At 41.8% G+C, this 21,813-nt stretch overlaps 1 protein-coding gene across 3 annotated transcripts in view; it reads left to right on the top strand.

Moving 5' to 3' along the window:
* The window catches only part of BABAM2 (BRISC and BRCA1 A complex member 2), a 431,603-nt gene that overhangs the window by 113,579 nt on the left and 296,211 nt on the right, over window positions 1–21,813 (top strand). For all 3 annotated transcript variants that reach the window (XR_014842461.1, XM_085019876.1, XM_021088348.2), the window contains one exon: window positions 14,110–14,304. Coding sequence is in view for 2 of the 3 variants with exons in the window: in XM_021088348.2 (XP_020944007.1) it covers window positions 14,110–14,304 (195 nt within the window). In the remaining variant the exon portion in view is untranslated. The remainder of the gene's footprint in view (window positions 1–14,109; window positions 14,305–21,813) is intronic.

Below are 21,813 nucleotides of genomic sequence, written 5' to 3'. Positions count from 1 at the left end.
AGGAAAACCAGTAACAAGCTGTTTCCTTCAAAATCACATCCCTGGATGATATTCGAGCAACCTGGACAATTTAAATACATCCCCAGGAAAAACAATTTGAATTAAGCTAGAACTCATATTTGCTAATTTCCTTTCTGCCATTGCAGTGTTGCCTTCTCTTCGCAGAGTCTGAGTAGCCTTGATTGAGAAGGTGTGTGGCATCAGTGACTCAGGTAAAGAGCAACATTCATTCCAGAGCCACAGGTAGTCTGGGGTCACAAAAGGATTTTTTATTTGGGGTAATGGTTGGCGTCTTGGTGGTGAACTGGATGCATGCTCAACTTAAGGGAATTTAAATTTCTCTAAAACATTTTGTTGTCCAGACAGAAGGATTTTTAATGTTTAGGGTTCATTAATCAAATTGTAGTCTACCCTGGCATTTTATCCACAGTTGAACTTAAAAATATGATTTAGGCATACTTTTGTGTTTTTAAAGAAGCAGTAGATTTAAAAATCTATTTTGGCCCCCAGTAGACTTGATTTTGTATTTAAAACATAGCACCTTAAAGTTGTGTGGATAAGGACAGCATCTTAGGGAAGAAAAAGAGTGGATGTAGTGATTATTAAATTCAGCACTCTCCAGAGTGCTTCTATTCAGTGGTTTTAGTGTTTCCAGTCTTAGTTCTTTTGTACACATCGTGGAAAAGGTACTATTCCTGTTCTCGAAGTGGTTACACTGTTAAGAGGAGAAAGACTAGCAAAGGCCTTTGTTCAGCTTGTGGGGGGAGGGATCCAAGATAGAGAAGAACTGGCTCTTTCCTTTCTTCCTCTTAATAAACCGGGGAGGCTGGATCCAGAGATGTGGTTTGAAATTCCTTCCTTGCCCTGCTCCATCCCATCCTCCTTTGCTTCCATCTGTTCACCCCCAATTCCAAAGAAAGAAACAGAACTTAGACATGTGCTGACAGCTATTTGAAGTGGCTGTTCAGCATGGCATGGGGCTGCGTGCTGGTCACTTTCTTTCAAGAAGAGCGAAAGGTAGTCTGTCCAGCAACTTCTGCCAGGAAGAAGGGATATTACAGTTCTTTGGAGTTTTCTAAATGGAGCCAAAGCTCTACTTTTGAGATACTTATATATATATATACACACACATATATATATTTTTTGTCTTTGTAGGGCCACACCTGCAGCATGTGGAGGTTCCCAGGCTAGGGGTCCAATCGGAGCTACAGCTGCCGGCCTATGCCACAGCCACACCAGATCCGAACCATGTCTGTGACCTACACCACATCCGAACTACGTCTAGCAACGCTCGATCCTTAACCCACTGAGCGAGGCCAGGGATCGAACCTGCATCCTCATGGATGCTAGTCAGATTCATTTCCACTGCGCCATGACAAGAATTCCCTTGCTTTTTCTTTATTATGAACCTTTTGGTTCTATCACAAAATCATGTGGGAAAGTGTTGTTTTAGTAGCCAAGCTATTTGTGTATTTTGCCGAATACATTGCCTTTGTCCTTCTTAAGAGTGTATGCTTGTCACGTTCCATATTGACATAGAGTTACTGTCACATCACCACTAGTAGCCAGAGGAATTTTATTAATTGTTAAGTCAGGGAATGGGCTGCTTTTTAATTTGTTTTCTTTCTTTCTGCAAGTCAATAAAAAACCCCTTTCAGAAAAGCCTAGGTCCCAAAAAGTTAAAAACAAAATCCAGGGACGGTGGTGTTGATTGAGGGGTAGGTCAGAACCTTGGAGAGCTCTGGAGAAAGTGAGGAGACCATCTCCAGAAGCTGCCGTGGCTGGCCCCAGACTAGATTTTTTTTCTTTTTTTGAGAAGGTGGTGATTCCACTTTGCTTATTGTCAAGATATGTATGATTTAAGAACATAAGCCCTTTTTGCTCCAAGCATGAGCTATGTCCATAGAATCATTTGGTGACTTAGAGCTAAAGTTTTAAAAACTAGAGGAAATGCTTTTCTTCAGCACATTTTGCAGGTCCTCCAGGCCATTTCATCATTCTGGATTCCTCAGGAGGGGGTCTTCTGGGATCAAGGTAAAGATGGCCACAAATAGGAAGAAGAATAAAAGAAGCATAAGACTTCAATGATGTAGATTTCAGTACTTACTAGACTAGACCCTTTTTTCCAAAAAGTAATTTTTTTTTTTTTTCCAAGTGACATTTTAGGTAAAACTTCAACAAAACCCCAATCCAGGAGTTCCTGTTGTGGCTCAGTGGACATGAAACCTGACTAGTATCCATGAGGATGTGGGTTCGATCCCGATCCTTGGCACTGCTCAGTGGATTAAGGATCCGGTGTTGCTGTAGCTGTGATGTAGGTCGCAGAGGCAGCTCAGATCTGGTGTTGCTGTGGCTGTGGTGTAGGCTGGCAGCCACAGCTCCAGTTCGACCCCTAGCCAGGAACTTCCATATGCTTCTGTGGGTGTGGCTCTAAAAAGACCAAAAAACCAAAAAACTGAAAACCCAAACCCAACCCAACCCAACCCAGACCAAACCAAACCAAACCAAAAAGAAGGGCAGAGACGTTCTGGTTAGAGCAGGTTAAGATGTTGGAATGCCTTCTACTTGAATTACCCCTGGCTGCAGCAATAGCCACTGAGCGTAGGCTGCAAATTGCTGCATTTTACCAGAATACGTTCAATTTACTTTGCAAACACAGTTCTTAAGTAGGTGTGAGGATTTAATTTAAATGTACTTCCAGGAGTCCTTTTACTAGCCCATATTAATCCCAGAAATGGCCTTATATTGGTTGTCTTCTGAGCTATTCATTTGGATGTCATAGATTTGCATCTCTTTTTAATTAGCTTCTGTGCTTCTAAGAACCCACTGAGTTTTCAAGACTGTAATTAGCAACCACTTCCCAGAACATGGCAACATTCTCAAATCTCAGACTCAATAGGCCCTGCTTATAAGAATGAAGAAAATCGTTAGAATATTTGAAAATAAAGCCGCCGAGGATGATAACACTGCCCTCATTAAAATTTTGCCTTACCAATATTTATTTCTGAGAGTGCCCTACAAATTATATTGGAGCAGAATACAACTATGGTGCTCTTTCCCCTTCCACATACCCCCTTCTGTTCCTAATAGTTGTCTCTTCTCAGATATAAAATCCCCACACATTAACTACAAGTGAACTATAAGTGATAGGATTGGAACTGCTGTGCTGTCTTTTTTGTTAGCCTTGCGACCATAAATAAAGGAAGGATAGTTTTATGGAAGAGAAAATATGCTTGCCCTGTATAGTCCCAAAGTTCATTTCTCGTAATTCAGCTTTCCTCTCACCCACTCCCAAATTTATGCTGTGTTCCTCTAAGAAGTTAAGAAGTTGGTACATTTTAAGAAAGTAGGAAAAAAAGGTTTAGAATAATTTCATTCATTTTAGATGATATGTTAGAGTTTTACATACTCAACCTTATTTTAATACATAGTGTAGACATTCATTTATGATAATGATCGGTCCTCTTAAAAACAGATCAAGCAGGAGTGCCCGTGTGGCTTAGCAGGTTAAGGATCTGGCATTGTCAGTGCTGTGGCCCAGGTTCGATCCCTGGCCTCGGAACTTCCTCATGCTGCAGGTGTGGGCCAAAACAAACAGACGAACACAGATCAATAGAAAATTTACTTTCGTTATCTTTTGTATCCTCTGGATGAAGTGACATTTAAAAGATTCATACTGTCCAGCTATAGCTGTTAGAAAAGCAAGATGTTGGACTTGTGAGGCTCACAGCATAGCTACTCGGGGCTGTCTCTGCAGTGGCTCTGGTTCCTCCTTGGCCCAGGAACTTCCACGTGCTGTGGGTGTGGCCACATGTTTAAAGAAGAAAAAGAAGAGAGAGAGAAATGTAGGCGTTCCCATTGTGGCTTAGCCGTAATGAACCTGACAGTGTCCATGGGCTTGCAGGTTCGACCCCTGGCCTCGCTCAGTGGGTTAAGGATCCCGAGTTACCATGAGCTGTGGTGTAGGTCGCAGACATGGCTTGGATCTGGCGTTGCTGTGGCTGTGGTGTAGGCCAGCGGCTACAGCGCCCGTTCAACCCCTAGCCTGGGAATCTTCGTATGCCACTGGATTGATCATTTTTGTAAATGAATGTCTACACTATGTATCAAAATAAGGTTGAGTATATAAAACTCTAATATATCATCTAAAATAAATAAAATTCTTTTAAACCTTTTTTTCCTACTTTCCTAAAATGTATCAACTTCTTAACTTCTTAGAGGAACACAGCATAAATTTGGGAGTGGGTGAGAGGCAAGTATAAATGACTCTGTGTACATTTTTGATCTATAAAGATTTCCTCCCCTTATTTTTTTTTGTTGTTTTCTGAGATACGTTCCCAGAAATAGGATTTCTAGGGGTGCTGAAGTATTGAGAATGACCATTTTAAAGACTGCTTGTACCAGTTTGCATCCTCCTGTGTAAACGTGTCCTTTAAGCTACATCTTCACCGGCACTAGGTATTCGTTTAAAAAAATTTGTGTTTAAGACATAACCTTGTTTCTAATAACTCTTGCTCGATTGTGTTCTCCTGTGAGAAATGCTGGCTGAGGAGCCGGCCACATCAGTAAGTCCTGTGGGAGCAAGAAACAGTTTGTGGGGCTGAGGCCCTGTCTTGGAGGAAAAGTCAGGCGAATGAGTTCACACTAAGACATGATCCAAGGGGCTAGTTGAACCATAAGGAGCAGGGTATGAAGCTTCAGCGAGTAGAGGAGGAAGCTCCAAGTGAGCAAGGCCAGAGGTCCTCTGCGGGAATACCCAAGAAGGGGCAAATGTGGGTGCCTTACGAGGTCCCAGGGTGGCTCCTGGGGGATACCAGTAATTTTCTTGAAGAGGGGGGAGATCTGATAGTAGAGGTTGGGAGGGACACTTGTTTTTTCCTTTTTCTTTCTTTCTTTATTTTTTTGGCTATTTTATGGCCACAGGTTCGGCATATGGAAGTTCCCTGGCTGCAGGTCTAATTGGAGCTGCAGCTGCCGGCTTACATCATCACAGCCACAGCCACAGCCACAGCCACAGCCACAGCCTCGCCAGATCTGAGCCACGTCTGCGACCTACATCACAGCTTGGGGCAATGCCGGATCCTTAACCCACTAAGCGAGGCCAGGGATCCGACCCGAATCCTCATGGATACTAGCGGGGTTCCTTTCCACTGCGCCACAATGGGAACTCCCTGGAGACTTACTTTTATCTTTATATTCGTTTACGCTGTTGACGAAAACACTATGTCTTTTACTATGTGTTTATTACCCTTTCAATATATATATGAAAAAAAGAAATTGGGAAAAGCACATTTCTTTGTTTATTAGTAAGGTTATGTACATTTCATATATTGTTTTTTAAGTTTTTATTGAGCTATAATTGACATTACGTTGTATCAGTTTTGGGTATACATTTGATTTGATATGTGTATGTATTGCAAAATGAAAACCGCAGTAAATTTAACTTCCATCACCACGCAGTTGCAGATTTCCTCTTTTTGTGATGAGAACTTTTTTTTTTTTTACTGCCTTTTATTTTTTATTTTTATTTTTTTTAATATATATTTTTTTATTTTCCCACTGTACAGCAAGGGGGTCAGGTTATCCTTACATGTATACATTACAATTACATCCCCCCCCCCCTTTCTGTGATGAGAACTTTTAAAATTTACTCCCAGGAACTTTCGAATACACGGTACAGTATTGTATGTTGTGTAGAATCCTAGACAATTGCGTAAAATTTTGTAGTAACAAGTTTCAAATAATTTTTGAGACATGTCTAATTTATTGATGTCCTTTTTTCCTTTTCTTAACTGACATTTTTATTAAAAGCTTTATTTTTGTTTATTTTATTTTATTTCTTCTTGGCTGCGCCTGCAGCAAGTGAAAATTCCTGGGCAAGGGATTGAACCCGAGCCACAGCAGGGATGAGAACCACTGCAGGGACAATGCTGGATCCTTAACCCATTGTGCCACAGGAGAACGCCAAGCTTTATTTTTTAAAATAAAGTTTTTTCCTTTAGATTTTTTTTCCCCTTCATTATTAGACAGTGATGGTTGTGGGACTCATTCACTAACTTGCTGATTTCCCTTCTTCATCTCCCCGAAAGTATGAACCTAGCATGCTGGTTCCCAACTTTTTTCATACAGAGGCATCCTTGTGAATGAATTCGCTTCAGTTTGGCTGAGAAGCCTTGTTTTGCGTAAGTGAGATGCGACTTGGGGGTAAAGTGAGCGAGGCCTCCGAAAAAGTTACCCCTTCCTGGATTTGTCACATAAGGAAGCCCCAGATGGAGCTGAGGATGGGTGGGGCTTTTCCAGGTCTGCCGTATCACTGTTTGGGGAGTCTGACAAGCGTGCTGGAGCATGTTTATGAGACATGTGGGATGGTTGAGGGTCATGTGAACAGGAGCCTCTATCAAAGCAGGCAGCCTGGACCCCGAGCCAAGGTGGTGAGTCCGGAGTTATCGCTAGACCTGAGACAGGTTGTGACTGCAAAGAGGCAGATGCCAATTCTTTGGGTAGAAACTGATATTTTAGTGACTCGAATGGGGAAGGGGTGGCAGGTTTCCCTTCTGTATTGTCACGTGTCTACCCTGGAGTCTTGCTCTCTCTCGTTAACCAGTATTGAATGATCCTTGGCTTGAACTGCACCATAAATGTTGAGAATGAATCAAAGTTCTTAACAGTGGTTGATTCTTTGGCTTTTGCCTATTTTATTGTCTTTTATCACTTTCTTCGAATGCAGTTTTCTTTACCCTTTTCTGTGGCAAATATGTCCTTTTTTGTCCACTGCCTCCTCTTCTTGACCACTGTCATTTTTGATTTCCTCTTTCATGCATTACCAAAAACAAGTAGAATAGGCACTTTGCGCATAGAGAAGCTTATTTTTCTCTTTTTTGTAAAGAGGCCTCTTAACTTATGCTCCCTCTTCCTTTCCTCGAAGTAGCTTTGGGCATTTTTCTCCAACTCCTACTCCAGAGAGTGGAAGACCCACGAATCCTGCATTGTTTGACCTGTTTTTACAACATGCTTTAGTTTCAGGAAGTGAGCAAAATCTGGTGTATCTTCTGTGTTCTCCCCTTCTAGGCCAAGTAGTTCAAAGCACAAATTACTTAACCTGTTGAGGGAGTCATGCAGGAGTAGTAGAGGAATTTATATCATGGTGAGCACACCCCTGCTTCCCTTGATGGGAATGTTTTTCAGCGAAGTCATTTCCTGGTGTCACGTGTGCATTGGATGGCCAGAGAGGTCAAGTGCAGTTCCATGTGTTGGGAGGTTGTGTTTAATGCAAAGGGACTGTTTGGCCTGTCTCTGCTATGCATTTAACAATTAGATTGAATCTCTTGAAATGAATTCAAATTGGAAAGAGATGTTTGCCAGTTTATAGGCTTTCATAATGTTAAAAAATGGTGTGGATAATAGGCTTGTAACTTGCCAAATAGCTACAGAGAAATGACAGAATTAAGAGTTTAAATTGAGGCAACTGAAGCTTTTTCTTTCTGTACTGGAACAAGGACTTGAAAGGAATATTTGACCAAGAAATGGAAGATTGTGTATCTTTCTTGTTTATCAATGTTTCATGAGCATCTCTGAAGGAAATGAATAGCAAGGTACAGAATGATCATTTTAAGTTCTATACTATGTTGTTATATCCTGTTGGTACTTTGGTTTTTTTTTTTGTTTGTTTGTTTTTTTTTTGCTTTTTAAGGGCCGCACCCACGGCATATGGAGGTTCCCAGGCTAGGGGTCAAATTGGAGCTGAAACTGCCAGCCTACACCACAGCCACAGCAATGTGGGATCCGAGCCACATCTGTGACCTACACCACATGCTCATAGCAACACCTTAACCCGCTGAGCAAGGCCAGGGATGGAACCCACAACCTCATGGTTCCTAGTCAGATTCATTTCCGCTGAGCCGCGACGGGAACTCCATATCCTGTTGATACTTTAAATGCGATCTTGAGTAACCCATGGGGAGTTTTCAGGCTCTTGAGGTCCAAAGGTTTGCCAGTGAGGACCTGGTACTCTTCTTATCCAATCCCTTTAGAGCAAGGACCGCTTTCAATTCACTGTAGGATGCTGAGGCTCTTAACTTTTTCTCCTGTTCATCAAGTCTTTATTTGGATAGCCCTTAAGACCTATCTTTCCTATAAGTAAAGAACATTTAGTGATATTTACACTGTCATTTCATCCCTAAAACAGCCCACTCAGTGGAGCAAAGTAATTACTGGCCAGGGATTGAACCTACCCCACAGCAGCAACCCAAGCCGCTGCAGTGACAACACCTGATCCTTAACCTGTGAACCACAAGAGAATTCCAAGGATGTATTTCTCTACCTTTTGCTTATTTTCTTTTGGTGGAAGACTTTTCTGGTGAGATTGGTCATTATATTAATGAATGTGATTTTTTTGGATAAATGCGTCAACATCTGGAAGATCTGCATTAACTCAGTAAATATTTTCTAAATGACCAATACATGATGGCACAAAATCCTTCATGAGTAAAAGATCCATTTAGGAGTTCCTGTCGTGGCTCAGTGGTTAACGCATCCAACTAGAAACCGTGAGGTTGCAGGTTTGATCCCTGGCCTCGATCAGTGGGTTAAGGATCCGGTGTTGCCATGAGCTGTGGTGAAGGCTGGCGGCTACAGTTCTGATTGGACCCCTAGCCTGGGAACCTCCACATGCCACGAGTATGGCCCTAGAAAAGACAAAAAAAAAAAGATCCATTTAAAGTACAGGATAGACAAATGGAGTTTAGTGTAAGAATGTGAAATATCCATTAGTATAGTTTTAGTTGTACATTTCAACTAACCATTTAGCAACTAGCACTTGTTGAGTTTTGGTGTAGTATCAAAGAAGACTATCCAGAATTATTTGAAAAGGCTATTAAAATGCTCCTCTTTTTTCAAAGTGCATATTTGAATGAGGCTGGATTTTCTTCATATACTTCAGCCGAAATGATATAGTCAACATTGAATATAAAACACATTTGAGAATTTAGCTCTTTAATTAAACCAGACATTAAAGAGATTTGCAGGAACATGAGACAATGGCATGGCTCTTGTTTTGGAAAATGCAGTTATTTCAGTAAAAATGTTTTTATGTTAACATGTAGTGGGGTTGTTATTTTAAATGAATTAATATTTAAAAAAATTCAGCTTTCATTTTTAATACAGTAAATTTAATCCATGTAATTCATACAGATAGCCGCTCTTTGGAGTCCTCAATACTTTTTTTTTTTTTTTTTTTTTTTTTTTGTCTTTTTAGGGCCACACCTGCAGCATATGGAGGTTTCCAGGCCAGGGGTCTCATCGGAGCTGTTGCTGCTGGTGTATGCCACAGCCACAGCAACACCAGATCCGAGCCACGTCTGCAACCTATACCACAGCTCATGGCAACGCCGAATTCTTAACCCACTGATCGAGGCCAGGGATCGAACCCGCAACCTCATAGTTCCTAGTTGGATTCGTTTCCGCTGCGCCATGATGGAAACTCCCTCAATACTTTTTAAGATGTAAACGACTCTTGAGACCAACATGTTGTGTAAGAACCTCTGCTGTAGTCCTGAAGTAGGGACTTGGAGCCAAATTGCTTAAGTTAGAAACCCAGCTTCAGACGAGATACTGAACTACTTACAGCCTCTGTTTCCTTATCTATAAAATGGTATAATAATATAACTTAGAAGGTTGTCATAAGGATTAACTTGAATATACGAAAAGTTTTTAGAACTTATGTGGTACTCACAAGCTGTATCATTTTCACTTATTGAGCACTTATTGTATCTGTTCTTTCCTTTACAGATGCTCAATTTCTGGATTTCTAGAGATAGGCTGACTTAAGTTCTTCTTAACTTCTTCTCTGTCCCTTTTTTCTCAGCGTCAGTGGTTCTCAACCTTTGCTACATGTTAGAATCACCTGGGGAACTTTGAAAAAAAAAAGAGACACCTCAATACTCAAGACACACCCCAGATTAATCCAGTTAAACCAGAATCTGGAGGTGGGGAGGAGGGCCCAAGCATTAGTATTTCTAGGTGGGTCCATCATGAAGTTTGAGAACCACCACTCTGAAGCCTGAGATTCTGTCTTGGCTTCCGTGTTCTCTAATCCATTAGCTGATTTCTCTCTCCCCTCTTGGGTCACTGGACTTGGAGGGTGTTAGGCGTTCTTGCTCCTCAGTGCTGCTGCCAAGGAAATTGTGGTTCCCTGAACACCCAGCCCCAGCTCTGAAACGCAGCCCTCAGACAGTAGGCCTTGTTGTTACTTAGAGACATTCTTCAAAAATGCTAGCGCGTGGCTTGTTGTTACTTTCTCAGCATTACTGCTCTTGTCATGATGCCAGGCGACTTATTTTTATTTATTTATTTATTTATTTTGTCTTTTTGCTATTTCTTGGGCCGCTGCCACGGCATATGGAGGTTCCCAGGCTAGGGGTCGAATCGGAGCTATAGCTGCCAGCCTACGCCAGAGCCACAGCAACGCAGGATCCGAGCCACGTCTGCGACCTACACCACAGCTCACAGCAATGCCGGATCGTTAACCCACTGAGCAAGGGCAGGGACCGAACCTGCAACCTCATGGTTCCTAGTCGGATTCGTTAACCACTGCGCCACGACGGGAACTCCCAGGCGATTTAATATTCATGTAAATGCACCTTCCAACCTTCTGGCCTCTGAGTCCCTGACTTCCTTTCGTCCAGTGGTCTTATGCTCCAGGCTCCTCAGCCAGCCAAGCTCCTGTCTTTCAGATTCATTCTTTTTAGCATCTCAATTCTAACAGTTCTTCCAGCTCACCAGGACCATTGGTCTGGCCACGTTTTCACTAACTCTCTCTTCTCACCTGCCTTTGCTTTTTCCTGGCATAAAGTCCGTAATTATAATCGTTCTTTTGCAAACCCTCTACGATCTCTTGCCCGTCTTCCTTCCTGCCTTCCCTCCCTCCCTGCCTTCCCTTCTCACCACCCCCTTTTCTGTACTCATCTGGCAAAATGCCAGCCTTTGTTAAATCCAAATTCCATGCACTCCACTTGCACTGCACCAGGCAGGGAAATTTATGCTAATTGGTCTCACTTAAAAGTCACACCTCCAAGTTCATTGGAGCTTTTAATGCTAGCAGGATTCCTCCTCTATTCCCCTGGTCCATTTTTTCCTCCTCCAGTGCCCCAGTCCATTTACTGTTGATTGTTCTAAATGACTATTTCACACTTCCTTTTTTTTTTTTTTTTTTTTTTTTTTTTGCCTTTTCTAGGGCTGCTCCTGCGGCATATGGAGGCTCCCAGGCTAGGGGTTGAATCGGAGCCGTAGCCTCCAGCCTACGCCAGAGCCACAGCAACGCGGGATCTGAGCAGCTTATGCAACCTACACCACAGCTCACGGCAACGCCGGATCCTTAACCCACTGAGCAAGGCCAGGGATCAAACCCGCCACCTCAAGGTTCCTAGTCGGATTTGTTAACCACTGCGCCACGACGGGAACTCCAGTATTTCACACTTTCTTCTCAAGCTTCCAATATCCCGTCCTTCTTCCTCACTCTCTGCTGATGCCTTTATTTCATGGAGAAAATGTGAGCCTTTGGGAGAACCACCAAAAGCTCCTCTCAACACACAGAACAAACAGCCTGCCTGCATTCGTGCCCCTAAGTTGGTGTTTGCTCCTGTTCCTGCTGATGGACTCTGTGCTCATTTCTAAGGCAGCTCTCTTGGAGTTCCCATCCCGTCCCTACCTACGTGACCATCTTCTCTGATGGGGTTCTGCCCCCACCCCCTTTCCCTCAGCTTGTCCCCCTACCCCCCCACAGGGATAGTCCATCAGGCTGTAAACATCTGACCAAAGCTTTCTCTTGACCCCACCTTGCCTTCTAGTTAACCGGTTTGAATTGTCTGTCCCAGCTTTCTGCAATTTCTTTCCACCCATCCTCTCTTTAAAAAAAAATTATTAAACTATAGTTGATTTGCGATGTTGTGTCAATTTCTATTGTACAGCAAAGTGATTCCGTTATGTATACATACATATGCATATCTGTATGGGTATATTCTTTCACATTCTTTTCCGTTATGGTTTATCACAGGAGAATGAATATAGTTCCCTGTGCTGTACAGTAGGACCTTGTTGTTTATTCGTTTTGCACCTGCTAAAATCTCCACAATCAAGCTTTTATTTCACCAGAATAGCACTTGTTGAGCCTACCACTGACCTGTCAAAGCCCCAGCCGCCAGTCCCTAGGCCTCATCTTACTCATCAGCACCGTTTGACACGGTTGGTCACTTCTTTCTGATGAAGCCCTTCCTTCATCAGGTTTCAGGGATGCATGATGTATTCTTCTCAGTGGCATGCAGTACTATCTGATATTGTTTATTATTTACTTAGGCCCATGAAACTATAAGTTCCTCGAGCACGTGTTCTCATCACTGCCTAGAACAGAGGCTGATACATAGTGGGTGCTTGATTATTTGATGAATGAATGACTGTGAGCTTAAAAACCTCTATACACTTATCAGATCTTACCTCACACCCAGTGCCTTTCCTGGTCATAAGCTATCACAGCGAATTTCCGTCCTCTTTTTCTCTGAACTTTGCATTTTCTAATTGTATTTTCCCTCGTCCCTGCTTCATTCCTGTCTTTTTTCAGGCTGAACCACTACCATGTGCTTATATTTCTGTGGGGTTCTAATGTTTACAGAGCATTTATTTATGTCTGGTATTACAGATGCAGATGGTCTGTGGATCTGAGTCGAATGACAGTAGCATTTAATGCTGAATTTAGGTGCAGATGGAAAAAATTAAAATTATAAAAGACTAAGAAACAAATTAAGTCTTCCAGGGCTAAAATTATGGTCTTCTAAGAGATTTAGGTTTCTTGTTTTGTTGCTACCCTACTTGATACTTTACCGTTTCTGCCTGCCCACAGTGGAATTCTTACTTGATTTTCTTTGAAAATTTTCAGAAGGGAGGCAAAATCACCGAGCTCAAAAGACCCTTCTAATTTCAGCTCTGAGTTTATCGTCAATTAAGAGTGGTCTTTTCCCTACATAGCCACTGTGGGAAACAGTATGGAGGTTCCTTAAAAATATTAAAAATAGAGTTGCCATATGATCTAGCAGTCCCAGTCCCGGGCATATATCCAGACAAAACTATAATTTGAAAAGATGCATACACCCCAGTGTTCTTAGTGGCACTAGAAAGACATGGAAGCAAATTAAGTGTCCATCAACAGGTGCATAGATAGAAGATGTATTGTGCTCATGGACACACACACACACACACACACACACACACAGTGGAATACTGCTCAGTCATAAAAAAGAATGAAATAATTTGCAGCATCATGGGTGAACTTAGAGATGATCATACTAAGTGTAATAAGTCAGGAAGAGAAAGACAGTTACCACTGATACCACTTATATGTAGAACCCGAAATATACAAAGACACTTATTTGCAAAACAGAAACAGACTCACAAATATAGAAAACAACCTTATGGTTACCAAAGGGGAAAAAGGAATAGGAGAGGCATAAAGTAGGATTTGGGGGGGTTAGTAGATTAAAAACGACTGTATCTAAAATAGATAAACACCAAAGTCCTATTCTGTAGTACAGGGAACTATATTCAGTATCCCCTAATAAACTATAATGGGAAGGAATATGAAAAAGAATCTATGGATATTTGCCTAACTGAATCGCTTTGTTGTACATCAGAAACTAGTAATAACATTTTAAATCATGTATACTTCAAATAGAAAAAAGTAGTCTCTTTCCCCGGAGGTCCCTTAGTGTCTCAGTAGTAGCAAACCTGACAAGTATCCATGAGGATGCGGGTTTGATCCCTGGCGTCACTCAGAGGGTTAAAGGATCTGGTGTTGCTGTGCGCTGCAATATAGGTTGCAGATGCAGCTCGGATCCTGCATTGCTGTGGCTGTGGTGTAGGCTGGTAGCTATAGCTCCGACTGGACCCCTAGCCTGGGAACCTCCATATGCTGCAGGTGCGGCCCTACAAAGCCAAAAAAAGAAGAACGTAGTCTCTTTCTCTCGATTTTCATCACACTTTTCCTCTCAATTGATGTGCTGATAGGATACTGAGTTTGTATGAAAATTCATTCGTTGCTGGTCTTTTTGTTTTTGGCTTCTACAGAACCTTGCCTCCTGGAATCCATCAAATCCTGAATGTCTCTTACTTGTGGTGAAGGAACTTGTGCAACAGTATCACCAATTTCAATGCAGCCGTCTCCGTGAGAGCTCCCGCCTCATGTTTGAATACCAGACATTACTGGAAGAGCCGCAGTATGGAGAGAACATGGAAATTTATGCTGGGAAAAAGAACAACTGGGTAAGGTTTTTCGAGAATGGGAGAAAAAGGTCACTTTATCTGTAATAGAATAAAACAATCAATTCCGTCATTCATTTATGATAAACTCTGGTCAGTTCCCCATTTCCTTAGATAAACATGGTTCAGGTTGCCTGTATGCTTTCTCAGCCTCACATCCGCACCCCCTGACTTCTGAATATCTGGGGCTGGAGATGGGAGAATGCAAATTATACAGACTCCCAGGCTATATCTTTGAGAAGCCAGATAAACGTTAAGGTTTCTTCAAAACTCTCAATTATCAGAAAGGATATAGTATCCCAGTCAGATGAGGGAGATTGCTAACTCCGGAGGTAGCTAGCTTACATGGGGCTGTTTATAATTTCTTTCTATGTACGGATCCTTTAAAAAGGCAAGTCACAGGGAGTTCCCTTCGTGGCTCAGTGGTTAATTGACCTGACTTGAATCCATGAAGACGTGGATTGGATCCCTGACCTCGCTCAGTGCGTCAGGGATCTGGCATTGCTCTGAGATGTGGTGTAGGTTGAAGATGTGGCTTGGATCCTGCGTTGCTGTGGCTATGGTGTAGGGCGGCAGCTGTAGCTCCAATTCAACCCCTAGCCTGGGAACCTCCATATGCCACGGGTGCAGCCCTAAAAACCAAAAAAAAAAAAAAAAAAAAAAAAAAGAAAGCAAGTCAGAGTATATTACTCCTCTGCCTGGAACGTGCCTATACCTCTCGTGTTCTTCCACAGCAAAAGACACAGTCTGTGAAAAAGCTCTGTGTGACTCCTGCCACCACCATCATTCATTCCTTCTCTCTCTTCATCTCCTACTTTCCTTCCAAAAATAATCAGCTGCAGCCACACTATCACCCTTTGCTGTGCTGCAGACACGCCAGATATGCTGGTGCACTGGGGTGTTTGCATAGCTTTCCCACTGGCTGGTATATTTCTCCCGGATCCCTATACAAGGATAATAACGTTCCTCCTTGAAGTTTTTACTCATGTCACATGTTCTCAGCAATCATGCTGACCACACGTGGGTATATATAAAGATCCTGCTTTGAATTCTTTGAATATATCCCATGAGGTAGGATTGCTGGATCATATTGCTAACTACGTTTTAATTTTTAGAGGAGTCTCCATACTGTTTTTCATCATGGCTGCACCATTTTACTTTTATCCTAGTGCAGATTTCCAGGGTTTTAAACTATTATTTTGAAACTTTAATCTGTTCACATGGATAGTACGAAAAACCTAGTTTATTTATCCTCTAGACCCAACATTTCTCTAAGTAATCGACTTAGTTGTCCTCTCCAAAGAGATGTCAAATTAATTTGGCATGATTTCTTCTTGGCGAACCTGTGTTGTCTTTAGTGCTGGTAGACTCCTTTAAAGACAGGAATTCCTGGCAAACTAATTGTCTTCAGTTTTTAGAATTTTCCTCCCCACCTAATTTCCCCTTTTAATATTAAGGCTGCATTTAAATATCCAGTTTTATGGCACCATTTCTGATCTAAGAATTTTTTTGAAATCATGTTCAGTGGTTTAGCTAATACTTGAGTTGTTCTTCTGGGTGTAGAAGTTTAAATTCATTTAAAGTAGCTAGATAGGAGTTCCTGTCGTGGCGCGGCGGAAATGAATCCGCCTAGGAACCACGCGGTTGTGAGCTCGATCCCTGTCCTGGCTCAGTGGGTTAAGGATCCAGTGTTGCCGTGAGCTGTGGTGTAGGTCGCAGACATGGCCCAGATCCCACGTTGCTGTGGCTGTGGTGTAGGCCGGTGCCTACAGCCCCGATTAGACCCCTAGCCTGGGAACCTCCATATGCTGACAGGTGCGCCCCTAAAAAAGGACAAAAGACAAAAATAGAATAAAATAAAATAAAAAAGTAGCTAGATAGTTTGAATTTATAGTATATTTAAAACTTTCACTTTAGTGTTGTTGATTCTCCATTCTCTACTTATAAAACATGCTACTGCTACATTTACCCCAGTTTGTTTTTATTTAGTATTGAGTAAATTGTAAGCACTAGGGCAATGGTTATGGACTCAGGGAAGTAAAGAAACTGAGAATCGCATAATACAGCAGGTGGACAGTTAGATGTTAAGCTTAGCAGCAGGCCAGCTCTAGGGAAGACCCAGTGGAAGTAGAAGTTGAGACTCCAGGAGTAAAAATACAGGCGAATGAAGTAGTTCCTGGTCCAGAAACAGGTTATAAAGGAGTGCCTTGAGGGAATGAACACGTTCGGGCTTCTCATGCTGGTTCAGGAATATATCAAAGGATGGTTTACTAATAGAATACAAATCCAGACCACGAATTTGGTTGACACACACACGAAACCCTAGCAGAAAGAGAGGACTTTGATTTTGAGCCATGATTTCTTAAATCAGGGACTGTATTCATTTCCTATTGCTGCTGTAAAAGAAATTTACATAAACTTGGTGGCTTAAAACAGCACAAATTTATTATCTCAGAGTTGTGGTGGTCAGAAGTCCATAATGCACCTGTGGGCTGAAATCAAGTTGTTGGTAAGGCTGCTTTCCTTCTGGAGGCTTCAGGGCAGACTGTTTCAGGGCAATAAAAAAACGGGCAGATGTGTCTGGGTTCTTATCTTTGAGAAATTCTGGGGAAGCCGAAAGATCCTGGGGACCGTAGAAAGTAGAAACATTTTGGAGATTTTTTTTTTTTTTTTTTTTGCTTTTTAGGGTTGCACCTGTGGCGTCTGGAGGTTCCCAGGCCAGGAGTCAAATCAGAGCTACAGATGTCGGCCTACACCACAGCCACAACAACACTAGATCTGAACCGTGTCTGCAACCTATGCCACAGCTCACGGCAACGCTGGATCCTTAACCCACTGAGCGAGGCCAAGGATTGAACCTGCATCCTCGTGGAATACTAGTCAGGTTCATTACTGCTGAGCCGCAAAAGGAACTCCGTTCTGGAGATTTTTAAAAGCAATTACATTCAGGTGTGTAAATGGATATTTGCAGACATTTAAGTAAGAATGCAGTAGTGAGTCGGAACAACAGTTGGCTGAGAAACAGTCATGGCAAATTTATTTTACCCTTTTAAGGAAGGGGAATTCACTGACTTAGATGATCTCATTTTCAGTAAAGCATTCACTTGTTCTCCCTTAGTATTCCACTGACTGTATGTTCCTTTCTTAGTCGTTTGAATCTGTGGAAGAGCTACACTCAAAAGATTGGAGATACCTCTTGTCAGCCATCAGCTTCTTCCTTTGACCCTATTTTGTTGTTTTGGTAGATTTTTGAAAGGCATGCTTTTCAGTCTTTCCAATAACACAGCTTGAAAAGATAGTTATTATGAAAGGCTACAGAATCAATTTTTAAAATTGTTTTTATACTTATATACTCTGGACTGCTGGGCCAAACCTATAAGATAAGTATGGTGGGGCTAAGTCAGTGTAGGATGATATGGAAAGTCTGCTAGGCTAGTTTGGGTTAAAGAAACAGCTCCTGACTTTTGCTCTTGGAGGTGTTAAAATTCAGTTAAGAAGACTCAATACGTATTTATTAAAAATGAAATAGCAATGCTGGCTCGGTAAAGTCTGAAATGGACTGTACCGCCTGTGTGTGAATTCAGAAGCAAACCCAATCCCTGAGGAATGGAGTATCGAAACAAAGGCTTCAGTGATGAACTGGAACTGACCCAGACCCCAAAAGGAAGGTGGACAGAGACAGCGCTATAGGTAGAGGAGGTCAGTGGCTTTTATGGTTGTAGAGAAACTTAGAGACATAGCATACGTGGGCAGTGCGAATTATAGGCATATATATGCCTGGCTTACCAATCAGTAAATCACACCTGTTGTGTCTTATTGGAATATGGGAGCAAGAGGACCTTTTAATAGGAGATAAATTGTTTTAGGAAATAAATTGAAATTTGAAAATCAATATACTCTTTAAATAAAACGTAAGAATCAGTCCGTTCTTCCTGGGCTAAATATGAATTCATGTCTTTTGGTTCTCCTGTTCCTACTGGTCCCTCTGATAAATATTTTCTGACCTGAGTCTGACACTGTGTATAATGACTGAACACCTTTGGGGTATGAAGTCCTGTATTCATTTGAGAAGATGGTGACTTCTTGTTTTCACCTTTGTCATCACTGAATTTTTCTTTCTGCCACAATGTGTTTACAGTCTTAAGCTTCCATTTCTGCTCTAAAAGTGTGAGGCTCTTACCTCGAGATGCTACTTCCATGTTACTGTCAGGTGGCAAACGGAGAAATGGAAAAGCCATGTAGAAGGAAGAGGGAGAGGGCTTTGATCCGCCAGCCCTCTGCCAGGCAGGTGGATTTGAAACGCAGGGCTCCCTCCTCACCGCTGCAGAGGCTCTTCTTTTTCCCTCTGCTTCCAGTTAGAGGGTTTTAGCAAGTACCCACTTGAAAGTAAATATTTTTTTTTAAATACAACCTTTTTATTAATTCTCTGTCATGGTCTTTTTATGAAGTCATCTCTCTTACTGCTTTGCTTGTCTCTTTTAAATGCCTAGAGTGTTTTGTTTTGTTTTTGCTTTTTAGGGCCACACCTGCAGTATGTGGAGGTTCCCAGGCTAGGGGTCCAATCAGAGCTGTAGCTTCTGGCCTACACCACAGCTCACGGCAACGGCGGATCCTTAACCCACTGAGCAAGGCCAGAGATTGAACCTGCAACCTCATGGTTCCTAGTCGGATTCGTTTCTGCTGCGCCACGACGGAAACTCCACCTAGAATTTTTAATGAGGAGAGTTTTCAATAATTGTATTGCTGGTTTTGTCATTTTTAGTAAACACCGTTTGTTGTTGTTGTTGTTGTTGTTGTTTTTTTAAACCAGGAGAAAACAGATACATTGGGATGCAAGTTTACCTGGTCAGAATGAAAAATACTTATGTTCCTGCATGATCAGAATTGTTTTTAGAAGATATATTAAATAATTATGGGCTCGGTAGAAGTTGCAAAATAGTACAGAGAGGTCTCGCATACCCTTCACCCAGTTTCCCCCAGTGGTTATATTTTACATAACCAAGAAATTGCCATTGGTACAATGTATGTATATGCCATTTTATCACATGAGTAATTTCCTGTAACCACCGCTGCACTCAAGATACAGATCACCACAAAGAGCTCCCTCCTGCTACCTCTTTGAGGAGAGTTATTTTTTAAGATTAGAATTTTCATTTTGATGAATGTCACAATGTAGATTATAGATAGTAAAACTATATTCACTATTTTGGTATAACATATGAAAATAAAATTACATTGTAAGTTCTCTCAGTGGGGAAAACCTAAGGTCTCACATTATATGTATCAACTACCTTGTCAGGATTTCCTCCATGTATCTGTGTTATCTAAAGAACCCGTGTTTGTTAATAGTAACAAAGCACAGTAAGCAAATTTGCGAATTTTTCTTTGGCTTTTGTTCTAATTCCCAGAACTCAAAGTTAACCATACCTAATATTTTGATCAAAGGCATTTTTTCCTTTCCTGCTATGCAATGAATGTTTCGAGATGTTCTAAAACCACATATTTTTTACATATTTTACCCATTAAAGAGCACCAGTAGGTGATCTGTGAGATGAAACATTTTTTTTTTTTTAAGCAACTGATCTTTTCCTTTTGTGGGTATTTTCTGCATAGAGATATATCATGGAGAATGTGAAACAATTACATCCTCCCCCCCCCCTTTTTTTTTGTTGTGTTTGAGCATAAATCCCAGTAAGATCTTAAGAGCTTATGGCTTATAAATTAAACTCAGGCAACATCTAAAACTATCTTGCTGAAAAGAAAGGAGCCATTTCATGATGGCTTCTCATTCGAGTTAATAACTTATGCTTCTGTCATCTCTTGCTGGGATGTTACATTTGAAGGAAAGGTATATGAACAGTGTGAAAAGATAAACTGAGATATATTAAAATTTTTTGAGAGTTTACTTGAGCAAGCATCGAGGCAAGGTGGTTAGAAGGTTTCTGTGGTTAAGAGTCAGGGGGAAGGTTTTGATAGAGTGGAACTGGAAGCAAAGCAAGGAAATTGTTTGATTGGCTGTAGCTTAAGTGGTTGCATTATTTGGGAAGGACTAGTTGGCTGTTGGTGATTGACTGTTCTTCCTAACCTTGAGGCATTTACAGAATTGATGCTGGCTGAGGTTTCATTTTGCTTAAGTCAGTTACCGGGGAATTAGAGCCACCTCATTCTAATGGCCTCCTTGTTTGATGACTTTTATGGCTGTGCGGTTAGAGTGTAAGCTCCTCTAGGGCAGAAGCCATCTGGAAATATGTTGGAGGGAGGATGATCTGGGAGGCAGAGCTTTGGATTCTCATTCTGTCATTAGCTTTTTTGTGTGTGTGACTAAAGATTTTCCCTGTGTCAGTTTCCTGGAGATAATAACTCTGTCACCCCAATCTTGACATAAATATCAAATTAGATCCAGTGTGTGGAAAGCAGGCAGAACTAAGCAAACAAGGAGTTGTGTAATACAGAGTATTATTATTTTTCGTAGCCTTCGTGTGTATGTACTTGGAGTAACTTATTATATAGTAGATGCTCAATAAATTGTAGTTCAGCGATGGTTCCTGGATCATCACTTGAAAACGCCGTTAATCATCAAGTGCCGTGTCTGGACCAGAGGAAGCTGAGATCACCAAGGTGCACAGAAAGGATGGAAAGCGAGGGGAAAGGGAGAGTGACTATTTGAGAAGGAGAGGGTTGCTTATCTTTCCAGGAGTAGTTTTGGTGGCACTCTCGAGGATGGGGGCACAGATTTCAGGGTTGCAGGAAGGGAAGTGGTGAAGTTAAAGTAAAGACAGTAGGAGTAGACAGTATTTAGAGGAAGAAGGAAAAAACACACCAGCTGCAAGAGGCAGTGGGGTCCCATGTTCATTCCCACGCACCAGGCGACGTCTACCAACCTGCCTGTCAGGAGTGGTCTGGGTTCATGGCACTTGGTAGCTTAGGCAGGTCTTCAGGTATTTGTGACAGGGAGGATCTAACCTAACACAGGAATTAATGTTAATGGAAAAATGTCTTGAACAGCACTGTCCAATACGTGAGCCCCTGGCCATACGCATGTGGCCGTGGAGCACTCGAAATGTAGCTCATCTGAACTGAGATGTGTGCAAATGTGAAATATACAGCAGAGGTCAAAGAATTGGTTCAAAAAATGATCTCACTAATAATTTTTTATGCCAATTACATGTGCAAATAGTAATATTCTGGAAATACTGTAATTTCACCTCTTTTTCTTTACCTTTTTATTTATTTATTTCAAAAATGTTTCTGGCTGCACCTGTGGCACATGGAAGTTCCCGGGCCAGGGATCGAATCTGAGCCACAGCTGCAGACTGTGCCACAGCTTTGGCAATGCCAGATCCCTCAGCCCACTGCGCTGGGCAGAAGGCTAGCCTGCACCCTGCAGTCAGATTCCTAACCCACTGCACCATAGCGGGAGCTCCTCTTTACCTTTTGAAATGTGGCTACTAGAAAATGTTCAGTATCTCAGATGGCGTGTGAAATGTGGCTCTGGTTTGTGTGTTGAGTTCT

This window comes from Sus scrofa, chromosome 3 (genome assembly GCF_054392235.1).
Source record: "Sus scrofa isolate SSC_HxYL_T2T_F1_AM1 chromosome 3, Sscrofa_HxYL_maternal_Yorkshire_Landrace_v2.0, whole genome shotgun sequence".
NCBI classification, from domain to species: domain Eukaryota; kingdom Metazoa; phylum Chordata; class Mammalia; order Artiodactyla; family Suidae; genus Sus; species Sus scrofa.
Note: the sequence above shows the minus strand (reverse complement) of the source record. Positions and strands in the feature narration are given on the sequence as shown.